Genomic DNA, 26,719 nt, shown 5'->3' on the forward strand with positions numbered 1-26,719 from the left:
AAAGAAATAAGGTTTAAAATAAAGCCACGTAAAGATAAAAAATACACAGAGAATCTTGATGCTCTGTGTTATTATGCTCTCTTTGAATTGTTTGAATGCTGAGGAAAGAGGAACAGCTGCTAAAAGATATTTGCTTATAAATGTTGCTGAATTAATCCAAGATTGGTATTTTGAAAATCCCAAAATTGAAGTCAAAGGGTATGTTACTTTGGAAAAGAGATTTTGCTTTTGTTTTGTTTGCTTTTGAGGCTGTGGATTCATTCTGAGTTAAGAAAAATCTAGTTTGATCAAGGAAGACCACCCGAGAAATCTCCGGTAGGAACAGATGGCCCAGATGTCTGAGTTCTACATCCAGAACAGATTCAAGACTGCTGTCTGAGATGATCAAGACTCACAGCATACTCCAGTCAGGACTTGGTCATAATTCTAAATTTTCTTTAGGTCCCCATGAGATTATCAGTGCCCCCAACCAGCTGGAAGTAAGCCTGGAAAACTATGTCCACATTCCCCAAAAAATGGACTATGGATATTTTTCTTTGTGAAAAAAAAAGAGGAGTAAGTGGTGTAGGAGAATTGTTTGTATTCTGTCAATCATGTTTTAAATAAATGCTGATTGGCCAGGCAGGAAGTATAGGCTGGTCAACCAGACAGGAAGTAGAGGCAGGGCGATGAGAACAGGAGTATTCTGGGAAGCAGGAAGCTCCTGCTCGCAGATCTGCCCAGACACTGAAGAAGCAGCATGTAATTTTCTGCCTGGCTGGAAAAGATACTGAGCCATGTGGCTAACATAGATAAGAGCAATGGGTTAATATAAGCTACAAGAGCTAATAAGTAGCCTGAGCTAATGGACCAAACAGTTTTTAACTTATGGAGACCTCTGTGTGATTTTCTTAGGTGTTTGCTGGCTGTGGGGTATTGGGCGGGACAGAAACCCCAACAAGCAAGCCCCATCATGTTACAGGAATGGAATACAGATAAAACAGAGAAGGACCATAATAAAATGATAATTATTGAATGTAGGGCCTAAATGAACATTTTCTTAAGATCATGACAAGAAGACAAGCTCACAGTAGATGTTAAAACTACAGTAAAGGAAGGACCCCAGAAAAATTAGGTAATATTGTCAACCATGAGCATACTCCTAGAACTCTTCTTCCCTCAACCTAAATGGAGAATTCAAGAACAGGAACTACATCTTGCTTTCTCTTCCTTACTGAGCATGGAGTATTTGGTGAATCAATAAATCTACTCCAAAACAGCAGAACATGTCCCACTTCCTTGACCTTCCTTGGAGGATGTGTGAGAATCTTTTTTTGCTTATTTATTCTTTTAAAAAGCATCTTTTCTCATTTTACACACCTATCCCTGTTCCTGCTCCCTTCTCTCCTCCCACTTCTCTCACTTTTCTGCCACCCCACCCCCATCCACTCCCATGGGGAGTCAACAAAGTCTGACACAGCACTTCGAGTCAGGACAAAGGCCTTCCCACCTATATTTATGCTGAGCAAGGTATCCTGCCAAAAAGAACAGATTCCAAAAAGCCAGTTCCAGCACTAGGGCTAAATCCTTGTCCCATTGCCAGTGGCCCCACAGACTGCCCAAGGCACACAACTGTCATCCACATTCAGAGTCCTATATAGGTCCCCCACTATCAGTCTAGAGTCAGTGAGTTACCACTAGCTCAGGTCAGCTGTTTCTGTGGGTATCCTCATCATGGTCTGCACCCCTTTGCTCATATTATTATTCCTTCTCTTCAACTGGTTTCTGGAAGGTTGGCCCAGAGACCAGTGCTTAACTGTGGATCTCTGCACTTCTATCAGTTGCTGGATGAAGGTTCTATGGTGACAATTAAGGTAGTCATCAATCTGATTACAGGGGTAAGCCAGTTCAGGCACCCTCTACGATATATGAGACTCTTTAGATGTCCTCTACCATAATCCAGAAACTTCCTTTAGCTGCCAATCAATACCAAGAATTCATCAACTTCCTCTTCTATCACTCTTCTCATCCAAGGGAAAGTATTCACTATTCTTGCTTTAAACTCTGAAAAATACCACAAATAACGTAAGCTTATCTCCATTCCCTCTCTGAAACCAATGGAGATAGATATTGTGTCCTCACATCAAGTATTATACACTTAGCAGCCAGTTTATTTGTTTATAGTTCTTTTAATAGTCTCATGTCTTACTAGGAATTTCAAATAAATTTTATATTTGTTAATTAAACTGAAAGAACTTGCTACTATTAATTAGGAATGTATCTACCTGGATTTAATTCTCTGCTGTACCATTTATTAGCTGTGAGACACTATAGATATGTTATTAATCCTGTCTCAGAGTCCATTTTTTCTATTCGGCCATATAGAGATAATAATGCATACCTCATGGAGTTAGCTGAATATATGAAAACTGTTTCATAAGTTGATAAGCTCAGTTACTAAGTGCCCCACAGTGTTTATTAACTTTAAGAAAATAACTCTGGGCCGGCCCCATCTGAGCTTGAATCTGCAGAGGACACAGATGGCATCCCCAACCCAACTTTTCGAACTGGAGGGGCAAATCAATCAGAATCCTGCCTTGTGCCTCTGACATGGGGCGGTCAGGTGCCATCATACTAAGTATTGCCTGAGGTTTCTAGGCTTGGGCATGGGAGAAAGGAAAGGCAATAGCTCTATGTTGTTCTTCGTGGCTGGGGTTGGCAATACTCAATCAAGCACACCTGTGACCCAACCAAGAGCCCTGTCCCTGGGCTGGCACCATGTGTAGAGAGAGTGCAGGATGGGGAGGTGGAAGAGGGAGAGACAGAATAGTTCATGGGTTGGGGAGAGAGGCCGATCTGAAGAGGTAAGGGTGGTGAGGAACAGGCTGACATTAATGGCCCAGTTGGTTACCCGAGTCCAGGAATATGTCTGGGCCTGGGCTATAACCAAGAGCCAGGTCTTGGTTCAGGGCCCTGGAACAGCCGAGGTGGCCTGTGTTGACACCTGTGGCTCCTGTTGTCATGAGCTTGTGGTCTGGACCACCACCTGGAGCAACATTACTGTCAAAGGGCCATGAAGCAGCGAGGTCCATGCTGATCCTGGTGACCTGCAGGGGCCCATGCACGGCCCCAGGGAGCATGGTGACATCTGGGCCTGGGCTGTTGCCTAGGGCCACGTCTGAGTCCATGATCCTACCATAGCCAGGGTCTGTATCGATGGCCATGGTCCATGTTGCCACCAAAGGCCACATAACTGCCAGCCAGGTGCCTGGACTGCAACCTGGGGCCATGAGAATGTCCAAAGGCTGTGCTGCCACTAGGGACATCTTGATTTCAGTGGCCTGTGCTGTCTGTCACCTGGGCTATTGTCAAGGCCATGTCTGTGTCCATAGCCCTACAAAGTCAGGGTCTGAGTTTATGTTCAGGGCTCCTGTTGCCACTAAGGGCCGTGCAGATGAGCAGAATCTAGTCAGTCATCTCAGATCATATCTGAGCCCGAACCTTGCCGATTCTGGGACCACGCTGATCTCAGTGGCTGGTGCTGCCACCTGGAGCCATGGAGATGTCTGGGCATGAGCCACTGCCGACGGCTATGTCTGGGTCTCTGGCCCTGCAATGGCTGGGGTTCCTGTTGCCACCAAGGGCCATGAGGATGACTGGAATCCGGTCAGCCACCTGGGACCATGTTGTTGACTGGGGACCCTAGGGGGACCCTGCCACCAAGGCCATGCTGATAGAGGTTTACTTGTGCTTCCTGCTACTGCCATCCATAGTGGCGCCCGGACCCGAACTGCTGCTGAGAGCCATGCGTGGGTCCATTGTTCTGCTGCAGCTGGGGCCTGTAGTGATGTCCATGACCCTAGCACAGGGGACATTGGAACCTTCACTGGCCCTGTGATGACTGGCCCTTTCACTTCTGCACTCAGGAAAGATGGTTCCAAGCCTTCTCCTCACCTGGGCAACACACTAGACCCTGAGGGCATGAAAGCAGGGAAGCTGACCCACCCTTCCTAGCCTGCCATGTGGGGCATGGGTGAGAGGAAGGTGTCCTCTCCCCCTTAGCCATTGCCACCGTAGCAGGTGATAGAGCTGGCCCTTGGCTTAGCAGGGCTTTCTCATCAGGACCGCCAGCCCACAAATAACCACACGGAGACTTATTATTAATTATGAAAGCTTAGCCATTAGCTTAGGCTTGTCCCACTAGCTTTTATAACTTGAATTAACCTGCTTTTATTAATCTATGTTTGTCCATATGGCTCAGTTACCTCTATCTGTACCATCTGACTTCTTCAGGGTCCCCCTAGTGTCCCTTGTAATTTGCATGCCTAGATTCCTCTTCTGGGAAATCCCACCTATCCTCTCTTGCCTAGCTATTGGCCATTTAGCTCTTTATTACACCAATCACAGCAACACATCTTCACACAGTAAACAAATATCCCACAATACCTGGGGTCACAAGAATGGCAGACCTAGTCCTGACTTTTGCCGGCTGCAGCACAGGAGAAAGCAGGCTGTGTTTCCTGCCTGGGCAGCACACTAGAGCTGATCCTAATGGCGGGGGTGGGGTGGGAGCCAGCCCAGAGGGCATGAGAGGAGAGTTGACCCCTATTCTACCTATAGCAATCAGGAAAGAGGGCCCTGTACCTTGCCTAGGCAAAACAGTAGAGTTGGCCCTGGCTATGTGAGTGAGGGGGACTTGATCTCAGACCTGGGAGCACCTTGGTCAGATCGGGTGAGCTAGCTGAGGCAGTGCTGGAGTGCTCACCCAGATACTGACGATGGAAAGCTAGTGAGTTGAACAACTTAGCTTCCACCGAGGCCCAGAATAAGGGCTATGAGTTAGCTCACCCCAACATCCACTGAATTTATGAACTGTTGGGGCATGTGAAGGGGACGAACCTGTGAATCCAAAACAGCAGGCTCTCCATGACACATAACAGGATGTCCAAGAGGAGCCCCAGTTAGAGCCCATAATCAGTGGTGTAGCAGAAACCAGAGGCCTTGAGCCAGACCAGTGACTCAAGCAATGGACACTGCTTGAGTAAAGATGAGTGGACTAAAGGGGAAACTGTGTGACTCAGTGGGCCACACAACAGCTTTCACAAGATTCTTCATGTTTGTTTTGGTTTTTCTTTTAAATTTGGTTTTGATTTGAGGGTGAGTTTGCAAGAACATAGGGTAGATAGATGCAAGGAGACCAGAAGACAAGTAGGAGCAGAATGTATGATATGAAATCCACAGAGAATCAGCCAAAGTTAAAAAAGAATAACTGAGCAAATGTCATAGACAACCCAGAGACCACAAACAGTATCTAATTTCTAGTAACTAGCTAGATGGGTGGTTTGAATGAGAATGGCCCCCTAGGCTCATATATTTGAATAGTTGGTGCAATAAGCAGGACTGTTTGGGAAGGACTCAGAAGTGTGGCTTTGGTGTCACTGGAGCCGGGCTTTGAGGAAAAGCTTCCCACGGTCCCCAGTGTGCTCTCTGCTCTTTGTGAATCCAGATCTGTGTTCTCAGCTGCTTCTCAAACACCACACCTGCCTGTCCACTAGCCATGATGGTGACAGTTTCCTATTTTCCTTGCATTGTCAGCCCCAATTAAACCCTGTCTTCTAAAAGTTGCATTCATAGCAACAGCAAGATACCTAAGGCACTAGGCATAGTGGTGTACCCCTCTAACACTCGTATTTGGGAGATGGAGGCAAAGGATCAGGAGTTCAAGGCTATCCTCAGATACATTAGACTCGTACCCTCATCCTCAAAGAAAACCAAACCCAGAAACAACTACTTTGGTAATTGCATAATCTTTTAATTTTGCTTATATTCTTTTTCTTAACACCACAAACCTAAAGCTCAATTTTCCTTCTTAACTAAAAACATATGCTCTAGTCAGGTGTGGTGGCTCAGGCCTTTAATCCCAGCACTCGAGGCAAAGGTGGCAGATCTCAGAGTTTGAGGCTAGCCTGGTCTACAAACTGAGTTCCAAGACAGCTACGGCTGTTACACAGGGAAATCCTGCCTTAAAAAGCAAAAACACCTCAAACATATGCTCTAAAATTATCAGGAAGTTAAAAATTTAAAGGCCACATGGAGAATATTTTAAAAGTCTTGCAAAGCAGGACTTTGCAATCATTGCAGAAAATGAAACGCAAATGAAAATTTCCCTTTTGTTCGGCATTTTAAAAGCTCGCAGGAACTTAGCAGCCGGGGATTACTTAGAGGCCATCTAGTGTTGCAGGATATTTGATCACACTGTGTGGGAGGCACTTTTTGATTGGTTTAATAAAGGGCTGAATGGTCAATAGCTCAGCAATAGAGAATAGGCGGTACTTCTGGGGATGAATCTAGGTGCGCAAGACACTGAGGAAGTCAGACATACACAGTGGAGGAGAGGTAGTCACATGGCAGAACATAGATGAATAGAAATAGGTTAATTTAAGTTATAAGAGCTAGTTGGGAACAAGCCTAAGCTAAAGGCCAAACTTTTATAATTAATAGTAAGTCTCCATGTCATTCTTTGGGGAGCTGGTGGGCCCAAAGGAAAGACCGGCTACACAACCAGCAGAATGAATGAGATGGTGTTCCTGTGCTCTGGTGGATTTTGTGTTGTGAATCTGGGCGCCCAGTGCTCTCAGTACAGCTCCCAGCTGTAGCACCCAGGGACCATGAGGGAAAATAGGCTAAACAGAAAACATGGAGGCAGAGATCGCAGATCATCAAAACAAGCTCAACGAGTGTGAAAGGGAGCAACTGAGAGCTGCACTGTACGGCTTACAGCTACTGGGGAAGCAAACAGGAGCAACTGGACAGATGCCATGAAGAAGCGATGACCATGACTGAACTTACAAACAAGAGTGCATGCTGTTCAAAGAGAAGCTGAGCTCAAGAGATGGACGGTAGAGTCTGAGCTGTGACTGTGTGGCTGTGAAAAGCAGAAAATGCAGCTGGAGCAGTTAGAAATGCGACTAACAGAAGCCATGGGCAGGAAGGGAATGACCTGGAAAGTAAGTTAGAAAACTGTGAGCAGAATTCGATGCCGCAAGGTTCAGTGACCGTCAGCTGGAGCAGAAGCTGGACCACCAGGACTTCTCCCTCGCAAATCGGAAGACCCAGCTAATGTCTGAGCAGCAGGTGCTCAATAGCACGTCTTGGAGGTGCTGGCTCTGTAGACCGAGCTAACTGAAATGGAAGGCGGGAGGATTGCCCTCAAAGAGGTGAACGAGCTGTAGTGCACACGAGCAACAGGATGCCTCTACACTTGCCTACCACTCTGGGCAGACCCGCTGAAAGAGGAGGGGGAGGGAAAAGCAGTGTCTTACTGAACGCCTTCATGAGAGCTCACACAGAAGGTCAAGGCCACCAGGTGCAGCTGGCTCACACCTCACAAGCCTCAGATTCCAATAATGACAGAAACTCTGTTGGCAGAGGTGGAGGACTGAAGGTGGCAATGGAACATACGCTCAACCTCATGAAAGTCAGGCACCCGTCACTGGAGAAGCAAAACGCACTCAGCAGTGTCGAGGAGAATGCGTTTCAGATCTCCACACTGCTCAGGATGAGAGGGTCTCAAACTGAGCCTCAATAGCAGGAACAGTTGTCTGCCGTGCTGGAATGGAAGAATGGTGAAATAAAACACCTTTTCAGGTAAAATCAGTCATTTGGAGAAAATGAAGGACCTACTGCCCAAAGAGAGGGTGAAAGCACACTGAGAGCCAGCAGACTGGATATTTATTTAATGGGAACTTGGCAGATGGAAGATGCCCACAGCTTTCACAATGTCAAATATGAAGCAGAGCTAAGCCAGATGAATTAAAGCTGAAGTATGAACCACAAGAGGAAAGAAGTGTGGGTGCTGCCACTGGGGACATTCCTAGGTTCCCACTTCAGAGAGGGGAAGGGTCCTGTCTTACTAAGAGACGACACTTTGCCATGGGAACAGCCAGCCTGTAGGCATCCAGCCAGCCAGTCTCTCTCCTCACGAGAGCCACCTTTGGATATGCTGCCAAAGAAGGAAGACGTGTGAAGCTTGGGGACGATCCAGTCAACACTGAGGCCTTAGGTGAACCAAGTGGGAACACTCCAGCTCCCACAGCTTAATTGCTGAATCAGGTTTCCAATAGAAGTGAAGGAAAGAAAACAAACTACAAGTAAATTGGAAAAAGGATCTTATCTAATGTAAAATAGTAAATATGGCTTGAAAATACATACTATTATAAGATGTTTTATTAGTCTAAAGGGCCTGTATTCATACACATATAAAATTTAGATTTTCATGACTGAAGCATACTAAAATAATTTTGAAAACAAAAATAAAAAAGAACACCATTCATTTTTGCCTTTAAAAGATTTTCATTCATTCAAAAATATTTTGAAGCCCAAATATCCATTTTAAGACACATGAAGGAATTTCTGAGCGTTTGAACTAAGAACTGTCTTTACTAAAGCGAAGTAAGAACTCAATCAGGGTCCTCGTGGGCCGCCCACTCATGCCCTTCCGCAGGTATGGAACCTCGTCCTTGTTGGTCATTACACCAGCTATGTCCAAATGCGCCCACTTTGAATGAGTCACAAACTCCCGCAGGAACGCCGCGGCTGTGCATGCACCTGCAGATCTGAAGAGAAAGGCAAAAAGGATTACTTTACCTCACATCAAAGTGCCTGGAGCATTTCGTCAAGCTACCTTCGGGGCCAGTGGGATGGCTGGGATGGGGCGCATGATGTACAAGCAGCATGAGCCCCACCTCTGGAGCCGGCATGCATGTGGGCCGAGGGGACCTGCTCCACAAGGTTGTCCTCTGACCTCCACATACATGCTACAGGGTCATGGCACACACATCACCCCGCACCCAATATATGCTTTTTAAAAACAATAGTACATTTTTGCTGGCTAGGGTCTAATACTAAAGAGGAAAAGTTAATCCAGGACAGCCAGAGCGACAGCAAAACCCTGTCTGGAAAAACCAAAAAATAAAAAAATAAAAAAAGGGGAAAAGTTAAGCTCACGTAACCTATTAAGAAATTAACCGAGAAATCACTTCCAGAATATTTATTTTTAGATATGGCTTTCTAGGATAAATGCCAAATTCTAGATTACTTTTTTTTAATATTTATTTATTTATTTATTTATTTATTTATTTATTTATTTATTATGTATACAATATTCTGTCTGTGTGTATGCCTGAAGGCCAGAAGAGGGCACCAAACCCCATTACAGATGGTTGTGAGCCACCATGTGGTTGCTGGGAATTGAACTCAGGACCTTTGGAAGAGCAGGCAATGCTCCTAACCTCTGAGCCATCTCTCCAGCCCCTAGATTACTTTTCTGTGTAATGAATTCCTATAGTTCCCATCACCTTGTCTTATCACTTGCTTAAAGTAACTTTTATATTCGGAAACTTCTAACATTAAGAGAACTGCTAGAGAAGTATTTTCAAAATGTAACACCTCAGTAAGCTTAGCAGCCCTCCCCCGAAAGGAGACTGGTTAGTGTTAGAATCTTCTGTGGAAAGGATGAGACTAAAGTTTGGAAACCCAGGATGACTGGAAAGAGACAGTTAGATCATTTGACATACCTGTATTTTCCAATGTTATTGACATCAGCAAGCTGGCAATCTATGACCTGTCTTGTATAATGCTCAAAGAGAGGCATCCTCCAGACTCGGTCCCCAGTCTCTATGCTGGCCTGAAGAAGACAACGTGGCAGTGTAAGGGCAGACACTCTAGCTGGATGCATGGAGGAAAGACCTGTCCTGGCCTGTTACTGCAAAGCAGGGCTGTGAAAGTCATGTCTAAGAGTACTAACACCGCTGCCACCAAAAGGACCAGGTTAAGCAGAGCCAGGCAAGCAGATGTTACTAATTTTCAGAAGAAGTAAAAAATAAAGTCTCAGAGTAAAAGGCCAAAAAGCAGGAGTAGAACCTGTTATTTTATTTTAGGACCTATGTATACATCAGATGGCTCAGCTACCTCTGGGAAGACAGAATATGGGTTGCTGATTGTTGTTTTAAGTATGCCTGTGAACATATCATTTTAGTCAGGAAAATAAATTACCTGAAAAACTCAAATGTCGAGTGTGCTATGATGACAGAGGGACAGTGGGTAGTGCGAGGCCAGGAGAGGTTCCTGGCTCAGCCTTCAGGCCGACAGAGGCTAGTGCAGAGGCTGAGTATGAACTTCATAAACAGAGAGAGGAGAGGGAAGCATCGATCCAGGACCTCAAACAAACCTCATACACGTATTCATGGACTGTGTGTCTACTCCCTCTGGTAAGCTGCCATTACCAGCCTGTGAAAGGATACATGAGCTGCCTGGAGCTGCCAAGCAGCCACATGGAGCACTGGAGACCCAGTTATTAGCAGCTGCAGAACAGACAAGTTTTACCGTGAGGACTCTGAGCATGCATCAGGACAGGAACTAAACACTGTCCAAAGAGGATAAAGCAAACAGCTAGCAAAAAAGCCAAAGCAGGACAGTCACACAAACGAGCCAGAAGAAAGGACGGTTACAGAAATCAAGGACCAGAGTCACCAAGAGATCACTGCCACCTGTGACTAGAAACGGGCTAGGCTAGGTCAACACTGGTACTGGCAGTAAGTGACAGGAAGCAAGGATGGAGGATGACAGGAAGGGCACAGAGCGCAGCAGTGAAGGGACCCCTCATCCCTGACTCACTCAGCAGGGGAGTCATGTTTACAATGCTGAACCCCCACACACTCACTGGAGACCACTCTTTCCCAAAGTTGGCCTCATACTCTGATTATCAGTCACGGCCACGTAATTTGTCAGTAATTTTAACATCATTCTGAGGCTACGAGGACAGGGAAGTGATGTCATACCCATAATTTAAGAATATCTTGAGAAAACCCAAAGCCACTGAATCAAGTTTACTGCTATGACCTATTTCAATTGAAAGGCAACCCAACAGGAAGAAAATCACTTTAGCACAGAGCTAAATATTATTCAAAGGCCACAAAAATTATTATCTTTATAACTTATGGGTAAATAGGCTTACCTCAAAGAGTTTGTTCCATAGCCAGGACGAATTGGTAAAGACTCCGGTGGCACCTGATCCCAGGGCTATGTCCATGGCACCTGTAAGAAACAGTCCCTCAGGTTAGGACCCATCTCTTGAGGCCAGGAGGTTCCTGTTACTTACACCACAACTGTGGTCTCTAAAGCTATTAATGGCTCTTTCATACAAAATGTAAATAGGCTTGGGAAACTCACTTCTACAGTTACACCTCACAAACTAGAATTCTCCTTTATTGTGGAAAATTCAGAAAAGGAAATGACATCAATTATCATGAACAATCCCATCCCAGGGTAAATGTCACTTAATGCTGATAGTACTTTCTAGAGTTCTAAACAGCTAAGAATGTGGCCTTAGTATATACCCTATATCCTCAGCTACCTGCACAGTCCTTGCACACAGCAGGAGCTAAATGCATGCTAACTGTCATTCATTTGGCATCAACTGTATATATCAGATAGTATAGCAGATAGTAATTATTTGATGCCTATGAGGCATCTATGTGGGAAACGTGTGCCACATTTAGTCAAACATTTTTTAAAAATATTTTTTAATTTTATTTTTTTTAAATTTATTTATTATGTATACAGTATTCTGTCTGCATGCCAGAAGAGGGAACCTGATCAAATTACAGATGGCTGTGAGTCACCATATGGTTGCTGGGAATTGAACTCAGGATTTCTGGAAGAGCAGCCAATGCTCTTAACCTCTGAGCCACCTCTCCAGTCCCCTTAGTCAATCATTTTAATGCCTTGTTTTTAAAGTTGGTCGGTTTTGATAATATTCATTTGTCCTCACTATTTTAGGTACTGAATAGGGAGAACAAAAGCTACATAAATAATATAATGCCTACTTAAAAACATTTATGAAACTGCCATAATGAAGCTGTATCTCTGTATGCCAGATTAAAAATTAATTACAAAGGGCAGAATTCCAAAAAAACTAGAAACAAAAAGGAATTCTTAGTAAACCACTGTGCACATATGAGAGGAACAGGAAATGACTTTTGCTCCAGTAAAGGCTTCCAAGACTCAGGGAGATGAAAACAAAAGGTCCAAATGCCCTGAATTTTAATCTTGAAGAACAGACAGATTCCTAGAGAGAGATTTTGGAGGACGTTTTGAGTTTTGGAATCGTGCAACAAGCCACCATCCACCTCTTCACTGTCTACGGAGCCTCTACGTCAGGTTGTCTTCGGGGAATGCCTTCCAGAGGAGCCTGGAGCTCCTTCCAGCCCTAACAACTGTGAGGCAATCAGAACTGTCCTCACGTGCTGACTCTGGGGGCCAGGAGCTCCCCGGAGGCTGCGCTCAGTAAGCAGAGTTACACCCATGCTGGTCCAAAGTCAGGGCTTTCTTTGCACACCGGTCACACTACTGTGTGCCCATTAAACAAAGACCTTGCCACCCCATAATATTTTTATTTTTTTATAAAATGAAATCAAAGTTCAGAAAACTGAGTGGATATCAAATATATTGATTAGTATATTAAAATGCCACTGATTTTTAAATGTATTGATCTTTTCAGATTTGTAGTAGATGGCAGTCATAACAACAACAACAAAAAGAACACCCCACCCCCTCACTCTCTTTTAAATTTGGTTTAGTTGATTTGACCCAGTTGTTAGGTTACCACTGGAGAACCAGAAAGATGGCTTAGTGCTTGATCCCAAGTCTGACAACCTAACTGATCCCAACACCCACATGGTGGAGGGAGACCAAATCACACAAGGTACCCACTGACCTTCACACATGCACTGTGGCATATGTGCACAAGACAAAATAATCCCTTTTTTAGTAACTCTGGAATGCTTTAAGGCAACAGAACGAATACTGAGAACGTGTTGTAACAGCAGAGGCAGTTTCTTTGGTGAAGGATCTTTGGATGTGAGTGGAGTGAACTTCGGCAAAATAATGCCTGGAGTAGTGTGTGCACTGCACCCAAGATTTCCTGCAGACATGACAGGGAAGATGGGGACCGACCTGTTAAGGTGGCAGCATTGATGATGACCTTGGGATTGAAGGTGTGTGCATAACAAAGTGCGTCAGCCAGGATGAGCCTCCCCTCAGCATCTGTGTTATCCACCTGCAAAGAAGGTCAAGAAGAGAAAGTGTCAGACAACCTGAGGACTGGATATGAAAAGCACTTGGTCTCAAAGTGGGAAGAGGGCAGGGTGACATCTGTCATGAGATAGTACAAAGACACTTGTATTTCAGCCACGCAGGAACATAGCTAACGTGATGGTCATGCAGGCAGTTCTGCCCTAGCTGATGACACCACACTGAAAAAGTAGGGGACTGTCTGGTCCATTTTAATGACAAATGCTGTTAACAAGAGGGAAACTGGGAAGAGACAGCTAACAGAGTAACAGGCTGAGCATGCAGCATGCCTGAGACCCTAATTTCCCTCTCAAAGCACTAAACAAAACAAAGTCCTTAAGGGAGTTAAAGCTGAATGGCAGCCTGGAACACCAGGCTCAAAAACTCCTAAAACCTGGGCAACCCTTTCTACCCTATTCTACTTCTTCAGTAAAGCCTAGAGTGCTGAGCAAAGTCCAGTGTACATTTCTAGCCCCGTTTCCTTCCTTCCACAATGGCCCCAGGGTCCTGAGCAGGCACGTGTGTTAAAGTTGTGCTCCACAGATGCCAGAGAACAGAGTCCAAGTGAAGGGCTGTGTTATTCAATTGAAATCTAACATGAGGAAAAAGTTCATGACGGAACAAGTAACTGGAAAACAACCCATGCTTTACTGTGTGTCATGCTCTGCAGGTCAGGCCAAATAGTCGTGATTTATATGTATAGCACTGTTAGTGGGAGATACAACACGGAAGGAAAAATACTCAAAAATTTCCATCAAAACTAATGGTACTTTCCATGAAAAGGTTCTCAGCACTAAGAGCAGCACCCTGGCCCAAAGTGCAGCTGGGGTCCTACACTCATGGCACGCTGCAGCTGGGTGGTAACAGATGGCATGCTCTCTTGTCCCCTCACGAACCTGGATGGTCTTCCCGTTCCTGGCTCTGACGACGTCCCCTGGTTTGTTGGCCTTGCCGCTAGGCATATTTTCACAAAGAGGGGCCAAACCTAATGATAAAACATAAAAAGGAACGTGAGACATGCTTGATTCAAAAATGCTATCCTATAGGACAGGAGGTTGCCGGAGAGCCATCAAAAGCATACCAGACACAGGCTTCACTTTCAGATGTGACAAAACTTGGTATTACCAACGGCACAACTGAGGTCAGCAGGGACATGTGTAGCATGGTCTAACTGATTCTAATCCAGAAGAAACAATGCAAATTACAGAACATCTACACTGCCTGGACCTTTCAAACTGCCAGTGTCATGAAGGAAGAAAGGAGAAGGAATGGGGCTCTTGGCAGGAAAGTAAAGGAACATGGCAACCAAACGCAATGTGCTATCTTTGCTAGGGATCTAGACTTTAAAACTAAGTATGGGGCCTGGAGAGATGGCTCGGGGTTAGGAGTGTTTACTGCTCCTTCAGAGGACGCACCCAGCCTGAGACTCCAGTTTCAGAGGCTCTGATGCAATCTTTTGGCCTCCACGGGTAACTGCATTTACATGTACACAGAGCCACACACTGACACACATAAAAACACATAATAGAAAATACCAAATATAAACAAAATGGCCTTACTTTTGGACTATTGGGAAACTTTTTAGGCTACTGTATAGATCCTTTTGAAATGTAACTGTTTTATCATTACACAGAATATTCTTTTGCTTAGGAGACATGTTAAAAATACTCAGAGGTAGAAACATGTTGAAATGGCAACATCTTGATTTCCAGTAACAGTTTTTTAAAAAAGGACTCATTTCAGAACAAAAAGACTATGATGCTGGAATGGCTGGGTAAGGAGATTCTGGTCAGAAGGGTTTAAAGTACCATTTTACCTTCCCCACACAAGGGATGAAACCCAACTCTCTCTTCCTCTTAACCTTGGTATTAGCAATGCTATAAACTCCCAGCACTGCTTCTGGAGGTTTGCATGTGTAATACCAGAGACCCTGCACACTAATTGCTCATTCTGTGTCAGAAAACTAATCGACCACAGTCCCGTGAGGCCGTCAGTAAATGAGGCAGGGATGACAAAGATGACGCCCTCCACTCAGCGACTTAGTTCTTCTTGCTGGCGTAAAGTACAAACGTGACATGTGTGTTCTTGATGGCTAACCACTCTTGCCTAAGTAAAACAAATCAATACAAGTTACAGCTTGCTGGCTGCAAAACACATTTAGCCCAGTCACCTCAGACAGAAAATATTTATTTCAGCCAAACAGCTTCCGCTTGATGAAAAGCTGCTTAAAAATGCCTTTTGGTCTTTTTAGAAGGAAGGAAATGCTTTGACGCTTCGGTTCCACCATCAGACTAGACTTTGGAAGCACTTCAAAATGCAACAACCCTTATCCTACTTACCTATGATATTAATGGGCAAATTGAGCTTCGCTGCAGACACAATGGCCGAGCATATTGTTGCCGCTCCTCCCATGTCAGCCCGCATGAGGTCCATATTTGCAGAAGGCTTGATGGAGATACCGCCACTGTATGGAAGAGAAGACAGTGTGCAACAATAGTAATAGCAAAGCTGAAAGTCCAAATCACTTTCTTAAAACCAGAGACGTGGTCAGTGAGATGCCAGGTGTGATGACCTATGTTCGATCCCCTGACCCACATGTTGGAAGGAGAGAACCGTTTCCTCTGACTTCCATAAGACTGCTGTGGCACTTGGGTCCCTACGTGCATATATGCCATCATAATAAATAAGTAAAATGTTAAAAAAAAAAAAAGTCACTCATGTGGTGCTGTATGCCTGCAACCCCAGAATTCAGGAGGCTAAAGCAGGATTTCAGCTGAGGCCAAATTGAGTAATGTAGCGAGACTGTCTCAAAACAAACCAAAGCAAACTCCTATAGAAACTCAGAGTTCACTACCACACAAAAGCACCACACACCTGTCAAAGAAAGTCAAATTTCTAAACTTGTGATCTGAATTACTTCAATTCTGTAGCCTTTATAAAGACAGAAACTACTTCCAGAAACATGGATAAGCGCGGGAGGTCCTTTTATTTCTATTTGGATGAAACTCGACCAGGTGTTACTGAAAACATCACCATATACTCCCAATCCACCTAAGATCCACCTCTGCTTCCTATCAGTAACATCTGATACCCACAAAGATTGTCTTTTCAGATAAAAAAAAAAAGGAAAACTTTTTGATTTGATTAACCCGTGAAACTCAAAGGTCATAAACTCTTAAGGAAAGCTGCTAAGTTCACAGAATGCTGGCATGTTCCTCTCAAGCACACATGACAGCAAGGGAATAGTTCTTCTGACACCTGCTGGTGGTAGATGGCTACTGAATAAGAGGCATAAGGAAGGTATCTATGTGTGATGTGCATGTATATTTGTGTAATGCATGCCAGCATGTGTATGGGTATGACAAGCACCTTACCAACTGAGCCATCTCCCCAACCCCAAATGGTATGACTTTAACTTCTGAATTGTGGTTTCTTCACCTGTTGGTCACAAAAGCTCACAAGGCTAAGAGCAGGGCCATGATCTATAAAATTCCTAATTATCTTTGGCATATAAAAGTATTGCAATCCAAAATCAGCAGCATATGCTTACTATAATGTGTAAGACCCGATCAAACCCCATCTTATGAACACTATACATACATAGCATTCATTAAAATAGAGCTCACAGACACCCCCACAAAGTACCTGTCAAAAGTAATTCCCTTTCCCACAAACACCAGGGGTGCTTCAGTTGCATTGGGACTGCCTGTGTAGTGAATTTCCAAGAAGACTGGTGGTTCTTCGGACCCCTTGGCCACACTTAGAAATGAGCCCATTTCTTGTTTCTCTATCCAAGACTTGGGTCTACAGCGCAGAAAGAGGGAAAAGGAGAGATACAATTATATATTCCAATACAATTTAGAAAAATTTCAACAAAATGCTAAAAAAAAGTACAACACACAAATTATCCAAATTCTGAATGGGACCTGGTACATTCAGAAGTAGAGCACTTGCTTAGTATGCACAGGCCAGGAGCTCCAGCCCCAACATCAGGGGAAAAACACTGGACGCAGGCTGAAGGTGCCAGTGATCACAGCCTATTGTTTGCTTCTGTCTACTCGCAGGCAGAAGGCTTGATTCGGGACACTTCAACTGTAAAATGAGATCAGGCCCTCCCCTAGCAAGGATTACACAACTACTCAGAGAACTTGTTCGTGGTAACTAATACATATTAGGTAACAGAGTATTTAGTCAATAAATAACAGTCCTCCTCAACTACTCAGGTATTTCTGGTTTTAATTTGAAAATGAAGTTAGCAAGGCCGTGGGTCTACGGGGGGAGTTAAAGATTGTTAAGGCATCTAGTTTTATTTTTGTTTTACTAATAATGGCACACACACAAAATAAACCAACAAAACTAAACAAAGCTATCCTATATCAACAGGAGTAAAATATCCTGTATCTTTGCAATCTTTCAATGCTAGCACACCACTGCTCATAGCTCCAAGTGCAATTTGAGATGTCTCTGAATGGGATACTACTTAGTTCTCAATAAACACAGGCTCAGTGCAGGTAACATGAACCCCCACCTCAGTGCAAACTAGAACACAGACGCCATACTGGTATTCTTTCTAGGGTAAGGAATAAGAGTTCCATATTGATTTGTAGCCACAATAACTGGACCTGTACTGCCAGACAGACCAACACTAGCCAGATCCAAGGGCTACTTGAGCACCTGCCTACCCCTTAAATCAGACTGTTACACTAAAATTGCCATCGTTATTTCAAAGGGAAACCAGACACATACGTCTCATCAAAAGAAACATGGCTGTACCCTGTAGGCATTCCCAATCCCAAGCTTAGTACTTGGTGTTTTATTGCTGTCTTGCCCTCGGGAAAACTGTATTTCTTTGATGCAGACCCACTTACCCTGGACGGGGTGTGGTACAGCCACATCACAGCAGGAGTCACAGGCCGCCCATGCACCATGCTGGTCTCTATCTGAACTCTTCTTCCCTCTGCTCACCCACAAGCCATGCTCTTTCCCAAGACCTTACCTGGAGCCTCGTCTGTTAACATTTAAAGTGACATTTAAGACTCTGCTAGGCTCCACATTCACCCCCAGCCCTCATCCTGCTCCTGCAGCACCTGCTGCTACCTGCAAATCTTATGTATTCCCTGACCTGCAGCATCACCACTACCCGCTGACAAAGCAGAGCACTGGCAACTCCTCCTCCGAGACAGGACACAGCCACAGAGCTTACACACAGATACAGACTTAACACATGGGAACTACTCAGGGCATCCCAGCAAGATCTCAGTCTGTGTTTCCTACACATTATTTTCTTTCTTCATTCTGTCTAAATAGGAATTTTCCAAAAAAAGAAAGAAAGAAAGAAAGAAAGAAAGGAAAAAAAAAAACCTCTCCCCACAATTAAGTACTGAGGAATCCCCTTGAGCAATAATTTTGAAAATGAAGTAAAACAAGTTTAATTTATTTTAATCAGAAGCCCCCCCCCCCATCGCTCAAACTTGGGTGTTTAACAGATTGCAGAGAATTCTCAAAAGGGGAATGGAAACCAGAGGAATTGGACTTCAAGTCCCATCACCCAGCACCACCAGCTCTGGGATGGTACCACCACAGTAAGCTGGGCCCTCCCACATCAATTGCCAATCAAGAAAATACACTACAGGTTTATCCACAGGTCAATATGGTTGGGGCAATTTTCCCAATTGAGGTTCCCTCTTCCAGAGTGATTCAAATTGATCTAAAACCAAACAGCACACACTGCTCTTTTGGCTGTCCATCCCGAGTCTATGACACAATCACAAATTACCTGATATGGACCTCTGCTTTACTACTGGCACTTTTGATATTTTTTTCAATAATTTCAGCAAATTTGGTTGGTGTCATCTCATTGGCTGGGGACTCCATCAGCTGGCGGGCCAAGTTCTGTCCAGAAGCAAAGAGGACCCCTTTCTCCCAAGCCTTCTGATCACCACTGTGAAGAAAAGAGTTATTCTCAAACAACATCGAAAGCACCGACCTTTCTACTGCTAAGTGAGGCACTTGTCTTTTAAAACATCAAGACTACAAACAATGATTGCACAAGTCCTAGAGCCATTCTGTGAGCAAGAAAACAGGCCCCACTGAAGAAGCAGGTGAGCTGTGGCTAAGCAGCAAGCTTCAAGGATCTCTCCCTGCATATTAAAAATGGGGGAGTGTGTGGCGGGTGATGGGTACTTGCAGCTGTAAATCCATATGAAAAGGTTTTGTAAATTCCTACCCAGAATTCAGTTCACTGCAAAGAGACATCAGTCCCATGCAGCAAACACTCAGATGTGGAGCTGTAGGCTCTGCAGCCTCACTGTGCCTGGATAAAGGCTCTAAAGCCCAGCACACTGGACAGCGAGGATCGGCCTTACAAGAGAATGCAGCAAGGTGATGTTGAATGGTCCTAGATCTTTGACAGCAGTTAATATGGGCAACATGGAAATGGACAAACAGCGGCTGGCACCTCAGAACATTCACCATGTGCCACCCACTTGACATATTTGTCTTTCAATTTTCATACAAATGATATCAGTCAGGAATGAAGGCACATGCCTCCATTGTGGCCTGCAGAGGCTGAGGCAGCAAGACTGTGAGTTCAAGGCTAGTCTAAGGACATATAGTGAGATCTTCTCCCAAAACACAAAAATCTACACCAGGATCACAACTCTCCTACACAAATGAAATAAAGAGTTGGGTCAGTTAACTGAGGTTATCCCAAGAAAGTGACAGAGACAGGATTCAAATGCAGGTTGATTGCAGAGCCTTCGTTCCCGGCCACTCTCTACCAGATACTAACCACCATTCCATGCCATGAGCAACCCACTAGCCTCACGGCTCCTGGAACTGAAGATCTCTCACTGTCTATTACTGACAGCAGAGACCTGTCCCTTCCAAACTAGAACAGGGCCAGAATAACTATGGTCAGTTATCTTCTGGAAGCATCTCCTACCATGGACCACAAAGGCAAAGATGGAACACTGTCAACCATATAGGTCTAACATTCAGCATGTTAGTAGATGTGAGTTCAATGGGGAGGACTTGGATTAAAGCTCATTAGGATATTCTGTTGAGTTATTCCTCTTTCTGGGGAAGAGCCAACATTGTGGGTGCTTCTTAGTTACCAGCAAGTACAGAATGTTCTCAGGAGTCACGGAGGAATCACACACATGGGAAGAAGTATCAGGAGCAGAGCTTGGGGACAATTACCATAGTGTAAAGAGGGTCGAGACACTAAGTAGGACACACACAAGCCACACAGTGCTGCTGGACACTGGAAGCAGGCATGCTGTCAGATGCCTGGGAGTACCACCCATACCCCGATTTCCTTCCATCACCTTCCATAGAGCTTCGCAGATACAGCCACCTTCTTTTTCTGCTTTAGGTCATCAAACTCATAGAGACCAAGCACGGCTCCTTCTGCAGCAGCCTGAGCATCTCCACAGGGATCCACCTCCACTGAAGGCAGCTCCAGGTCTTGAACTTGCCTGCATCCCGCTTCAGAATGACAGCAGAAGCAGAAAACCGAGTCAGCACACAGCAGAGGCACGAGGTGGAGTGCCAGGGAACAGAATGGGCAATTGATGGTTCTGGCTCTAAATTTTCATCTCCCTTCCATAAAGTGTGCATGAGTATGTGCTCACAGAGAGGGCAGAGGTCAAAGGCACAGCTCCTCATAAATGGGGAGAGACCCTCAGAGAGAGGCGGGTATTACCAGTAGCATTTCTGAAGCATTTTGGAGTTTCCTGATATAGCCTCCCAACTGCGAGATTAAAGGGACCAAGAAATGATGACAGCGAAGTTGCACCCAAGCCGCTGAGCAGTGACCATCATTAACAGCATTTATAAGAGTGCGTCAGCAAAAACTCTCAAATAAAAGTTAGAAATTCCGCACTTAACTCCAACAGTAAACTTAATAAGCATCTGTGACAGATCCAGGGCCAAGGATTAGTTACACAAATTACCGCCGCCTAGAGTGTTTCTCAAAGTGCATTTGGGGCAGTCGCCCTGTGGGACAGGCTCTCCTTGCTGCTAAGCAACAAAGCGACTCAACAGCCTCAGTCTCAGTTCCCCCAACCCAACTGGGACAGACCTGTGCCTTTCACACTCTGCTCCTGTTTGCTTTGATTTGTACATATAACAATTCCATGTTATCTAAAAGCTGGGCAACACTAGTTGCATTGAAAAATGGAAAACTGTCTACAAATCACAATTTCTGACGGAATACAGTTTTAAGAAGAAATGGTAGCAAACCACCCAACAGAAACCGGAAATACTAAAAATAAAAATGTTATAAGCTAGCCTCTTTACCTAGGTACGGTCAACATATTCATATAAACTGAACTCGTTGAGCTATTGCATGTGAGCATGTAAGCAGGTTAGGGGTGGAGGCAGTGGCAGACAAAGGGAAGGAAGACCGTCTTAAGGAATGGACCCTGAGAACCTGCAGCCTGTAAAACAGAAGAGCAAGCAAACCTGCGACAGCAGCTCTGATGTTTTCTTTGCCCTCGTTCCAGTTCTCCTGTTCATCGAATCCAGCCGATCTCTTGCCAAGGCCGACCACCACCACACTGGGAAAGTCCTAGTCCACAAACACAGCCAGTTAGCCACTGCGGCTCTTTAGACAGCTCCTCACCAGACGGGAATGCCAGAGGGAGGCGGCTGTCACACAGCAAAGCCCAGCCCTGGGTGCCGGTGAGCACAACAGGTGTGACAGGCAGAGGGAGAGCAATTCTCCAAATAACTCTGCACGAAGAGGTGGTGGTCTTCCTTCATGCCGAGGAAAACAGGCTAGAGGGAGACGGCCACTCTCCTTCATGAGCATAAGGAGAACGAAGCTGTACGATCAAACACAAAAGCTCTAGCATGACTAGGCAGCCACACGAATGAGCGTACATGGGAGGACTCAGCATGGATTTTTCCAGATGAACATGAACTTTCATTTCATACCTCGTGTAGACCATAGAAGGTTCGGGTTTTGCCTGCCTTCAGAGGAGGTCCCGATCTGAAGCGAGAGGAAATGGCTGTTTCAACATTACGGTCTGTGCTGGTCTCTTGGTCAATGACCTAAGCATCTGCAGGACACAGTTGCTAACTTTCTGTTCTGTGCTTCTCTTCCAGCTTCACAGAAAAGCACACAGGCCAGGCTCCTTGGATGCAGCCCAGCACTTCTACCTCTGAAAGTACTGTCAGTTTCTAGGTTACACGGAAACATGAATAATAATAATAATAAAAACAGCAGCAACAACAACAGGGAAGCCGGGTATGATGGGTCATGTCTGCAATTCCAGAACTTAGGAGGCTGAGGAAGGACTGCCATGAGTTGGAGGCCAACCTGGACAATAGTGAGTTCTGGTTTAGCCTACCAAATGTGGCCGTGTCTTTTTTTTTTTTTTAAGCAATGCCATAGATGGGCAAGGGGATCTGAGCACTGGATGGTGACTAACTAAATGATGGAAACCTTTTTAATGAAAGCTTTAATAAAAACACCAAGATGAAAACGAGTGGTGACCAAAGCAGCGCCATCTCCAGCACAGGCGTTTCTCACATACTGTTTACTGAGACAGATGAGAGACATGACAATTTCCACACAAAAGAGGGATTCCACAGTAGCCAGAGACTCAGGCTGTAGCCAGTGGTGACCCTGCAGCAAGACCAGAGCACTCTGGACTCTTAACAGGTCAGCTTCTGGATTAATGATTTAAGGAATCTGTGAAGGACTACCAACTAAGCAGAGGTACAAGTCCTAAATAGTCAGATGACACCTGGCACCCTCTAACACAGTCTATAACCTGAGTAGCAGGTAGTTGGGGGCTTATGTTGCTCTATTTCTGCCAAATGTGGCCAGCAACTTTACAGTTTCCCTACTTCCTCCCAGACCTCACTAATCTAGGAGAGGTCAGATCTCAGGCCCTGTGCAGACAGAATTAATTTCTTGCTAATCAGATAATCCTCTTATACTTTAACATTTGAAAGGCCATCAATGTCCAGTCAAGCAATAAAAGGGCAGGACCTTAGGCTGTTGTTAATTGGTGGGGCACTTTTAGAGGCTGGAACCAGACAGGAAAGCCGGGATTGTAAAGTCCAGCCCAGGGAGTGGGCTGAGGAAATCTGTTCCTTTCTGGATCCCTGTCAATCCTGCATAAAAAGTTTGTGATCTGGCTAGAAATCACGTGACTTCCCAGAACTAGAGACCCACCCACGCTGAGACAATTGCCCCACTTCTTCCAGAACCCACTTTCATTTTCAGAGATCCAGCTAGCCAGGGCCCCATTAACTCTACGTGGCACTCTGAAAAAGAATCTCTATCAATCTTAGGATCTTCAAGAACTGGAACCCCACCCCGTGGCACGGCACACACACACACACACACTCCAGAGAATGAGGCAGGTGCATTTCTGTGAGTCTGATGACCAGGACAGTCATAGCTACCTTGTGAGACCCTGTTTCACAAATCCACAAACACACACACAAAAGGAACCCCAAATACAGTAATACTTACATGTTCAACATTTCTCTCAGCTTTCCAGCCACCAACTTATTAAAACTCTCTCCTGCGCTTGTAAACTGGGGTATGTCATCCTCTTCGCCTTTGGAATAAATTCCTAAAACAAGACCCTGAGAAAATTAAGAAAGACAAATGCAGTCAGAGTGCCTTCCTTAAAAGACTAAGACTGCCCAAACTCTAGAAGGGGCAAACAATTCCATTAAAAATGAGTACTCCCCAAGTGGGTAAGAGCAGAGGCAGACAGCAGCAGCCCCTACTTCAGCAGCTGAAATCCCTGCCAGGGCCAGACTGGACCTGGGGTGTGTGAGAAATAGTGAGCCCCACCCTAAAGACGAAAGTCACTTGTTTCTGATACACTGTTTCACATTTACAATCCCTTTAAAGACCTGATGTTTTGACTATGGCAGTCATTGGGTTGGCTGTAGAAATGTCAGGGGAATGTTCCAAAAACCTGAGATTTTGGAGCACTTCAGATTTCAGGTTAAAGATGCTCCCACTGTCTAGGAAGTACCCTGTCAATCAGGTAGAGGGAAATATGCAGCTCTGCAGGGCCTTCTCAAGCACTTAGTGGTGGGGCTCCTCACCTCCCTCACAACTGTCAGGTCCCAAACATCAGAAAGAAGGATGTAAAGCCATTCATTACTCATCACACTCATCACTTGCTTTCACATGGTAATTCCAGACTTTTAAAATACTGTTTCCCATGAGGGGGGGAGGGGCGGCGGCACAAGCCTTTAATCCCAGCACTGGGAGGCAGAGGGATCGCCTCACACAGTCCAGGTGAACTTCTGAGTGCAAGGCCAGCCTGGTTTACAGAGCAAGTTCCAGGATTAAAGAGAAACCTTGTCTCAGAAAACAAAAACAAACAACAACAAAAAACCTAACCAACCAACCAACCAACAAACCAACCAAAACCCTGAAACCTAGTTTCTGACACACTAGCGCCTGGGTGGTAAAATTTCGACAATGAAGTTTCTCTTTCTGGCCTTGGCCCTTTCCAAAATCCCCAAGTACTCGGGCCACACAGTGCCCCATCTTTCTGCACAAGAAATCTGGCTTCCTTGGCACAGTAACTACGAGGTTCTAGTTGTCCCCAAATTATTTGTTCCCGGGGTTCCACGAGACCAAGCTGTTACTGTCCACTGTACTGAGCAGACCAGACCGACCACAGGGTTGGAAACTGTACGGGTGTCCGTCTACCCCCACCCCCACTACCTGTGATACCTGAAGGGGGCCTGTGCCCACCTGGAACATTCCTCCCTCACCAGGTCTTCAAAGCAAGACTCATTCCGACGAGCCAGCACCCTTCCAGACTCTTCCTTCACGTGTAAAAGTAGCCCTCATAATTTCTCACAGCCCAACTAGATGGCGAAGATGCTCTTTCAATTGCAAGATGACCTCTCTGGACAAAGTCCTTTTCCCTAGAAACTGCTTTTCTCCAGAAACCCAATCCAACAGCTTACTCCCCAGGGGCCTTTCCTGACATTTCACTTCAGCGTGGGGAGGGGTTCCGACCCTGTGACTGGTTACTCAGAAACTTTGCTGACTTTGGGTCAATCCTGACGCCGTCCTTTCTAGGGTCTCGGCGAGAACTCAAAGATTCGACGAAGTAGGCGCGGGTCATTTTTTGGTGCTCGGTTGGTCGGACGAGTCTGTAAAGACTGCTAGGTGGAGCGTGCAGTTCCGATTAGAGTTCAGAACCCAGCACTATCCAGGCAGGAAGACAGGGGCTCGCCCTCCGCAAGCAGCACCGGTCGTCCTCGCCGCAGCCCGGGCTCAGGCTGGCGCCCTGCAAACTCAGGGAACTTTTTTTGTTCCGCTCATTTGTGCAACTTGATGCGTCCGTCCTATACACCGTGGCCTGGACCAGCCTGGCCACCCCGCCGCCCGGAGCCAGGGCACGCGCGGCCGCCCGGGCGAGCCGTCCCCACTCACCTTCGTCATGTCTGCGGTGGACAGACCCCGATCCCAGAGACGTCTCACTCCCAGGCGGCGGAGCGCGACTCGCGCGGCAGCCGGAAGGGGTAGCGGGTACATCTTCTCGGCTCGGCCCACGGCGCCGCCCTCCAGAGAGAGCACGTGGCGCGAGGGCGGGTGCGCGCCTGGGGGCGGGACCTCCGGGTAGTCCGGACGCGCGCCTGGCAAAGCGGGACAGGTGCGGGGGCGGGGCTGCCGGCCACTGGGCGGAGACACGCTAGCGCGCCTTGTGGGCGGGGCCTCGGGCCCATGGGGCGGGGCTTTCTGTGATTTGGGGCGGGGCGGGCAACGTGAGGCGTGGTTTCTGCTGGCTCAAGGGCGTGCGGGTCTGCCATTGCGAGTGCCTGAAGCCTGAGAAATTGGTATAAGACAGATTAATAGAAGTTTGTGAATTTTATTTAACAAGTTTGTGTGTACATGGAAGCCCTTACAGAAAAATGAGGAACCTGAAGATGGATAGGTCTAAGTGCTTTCACTGATGAAGGGTAATGGTTCTGAAGATAACTAAGTGTAAAAAAAAAAAAAAACCTAAGAGAATGTAAGGATTAGCTCTAAACAAGGTTCATTTGTGCAAATTTCTGTCTTCCGTAACTCCTCACCTCTGGTGATAGTATTTGGAGATAGTGTAGTTTATATGGGAGATTTTAAGTCCTGCTTTGGGTTTAGGAGACCCAAAGATGGCTCTTCTTGCATTTGCTACTGTTCAAATTGCCTTTAGTACAAACTATTTTTTCCCAAATGGTGTACTTTAAGATAGCATATCTTCCATCTTTCTTTATCTAGTTGGGGGCATAAAGTACAAAGCCTGTTTTAAAGGTCGTTTTATATAGACACTTGTGGCTGTGGGCCATGATTGTCCCTGTCCTGTGTGCCCCCGTCCCTCCACCACCAAAGCTCATGTTTTAAAGATATGGTCAGAAACTTGTGGTCCTACTGGGAGGAGGTGGAACATTTAGGATGTGGGACCTAGGAGAAAGAAGTCGGATGGTTTCAGGTGCGCTCTGAGAGCAATGCTGTGAAGAGCATTCTGCCATGCCCTTTCAGTATAATTGCTATGTTATCACTAGCCCTAAACTCCAGGACCAAATGACCGTGGAAACCTCTGGAGCTATGAACTAAGGAAAATCTTGCCTC

The 26,719-nt window shown here is 45.6% G+C and overlaps 1 protein-coding gene and 1 pseudogene across 1 annotated transcript; one reads left to right on the forward strand and one right to left on the reverse strand.

The window, feature by feature from the left end:
- Positions 1 to 6,675: 6,675 nt before the first annotated feature.
- LOC125387601 (protein Spindly pseudogene) lies at positions 6,676 to 7,211 on the forward strand (annotated as a pseudogene).
- Positions 7,212 to 8,187: 976 nt separating this feature from the next.
- Positions 8,188 to 25,701, reverse strand: Lap3 (leucine aminopeptidase 3). Its single transcript, XM_048414932.3, has 13 exons — positions 25,544 to 25,701; positions 23,603 to 23,718; positions 22,051 to 22,105; positions 21,577 to 21,682; positions 20,439 to 20,598; positions 18,887 to 19,051; positions 16,756 to 16,914; positions 15,450 to 15,574; positions 14,007 to 14,095; positions 12,994 to 13,096; positions 10,994 to 11,073; positions 9,555 to 9,664; positions 8,188 to 8,594 (listed from the first exon to the last, which is right to left on the reverse strand). The coding sequence occupies exons 1-13, from the start codon at positions 25,643 to 25,645 to the stop codon at positions 8,405 to 8,407; spliced, it is 1,560 nt and encodes a 519-aa protein (XP_048270889.2). The 5' UTR covers positions 25,646 to 25,701; the 3' UTR covers positions 8,188 to 8,404.
- Between the last annotated feature and the right edge of the window lie 1,018 nt (positions 25,702 to 26,719).

This window comes from Myodes glareolus, chromosome 8 (genome assembly GCF_982192425.1).
Source record: "Myodes glareolus chromosome 8, mMyoGla1.1, whole genome shotgun sequence".
Classification (NCBI taxonomy): Eukaryota; Metazoa; Chordata; class Mammalia; order Rodentia; family Cricetidae; genus Myodes; species Myodes glareolus.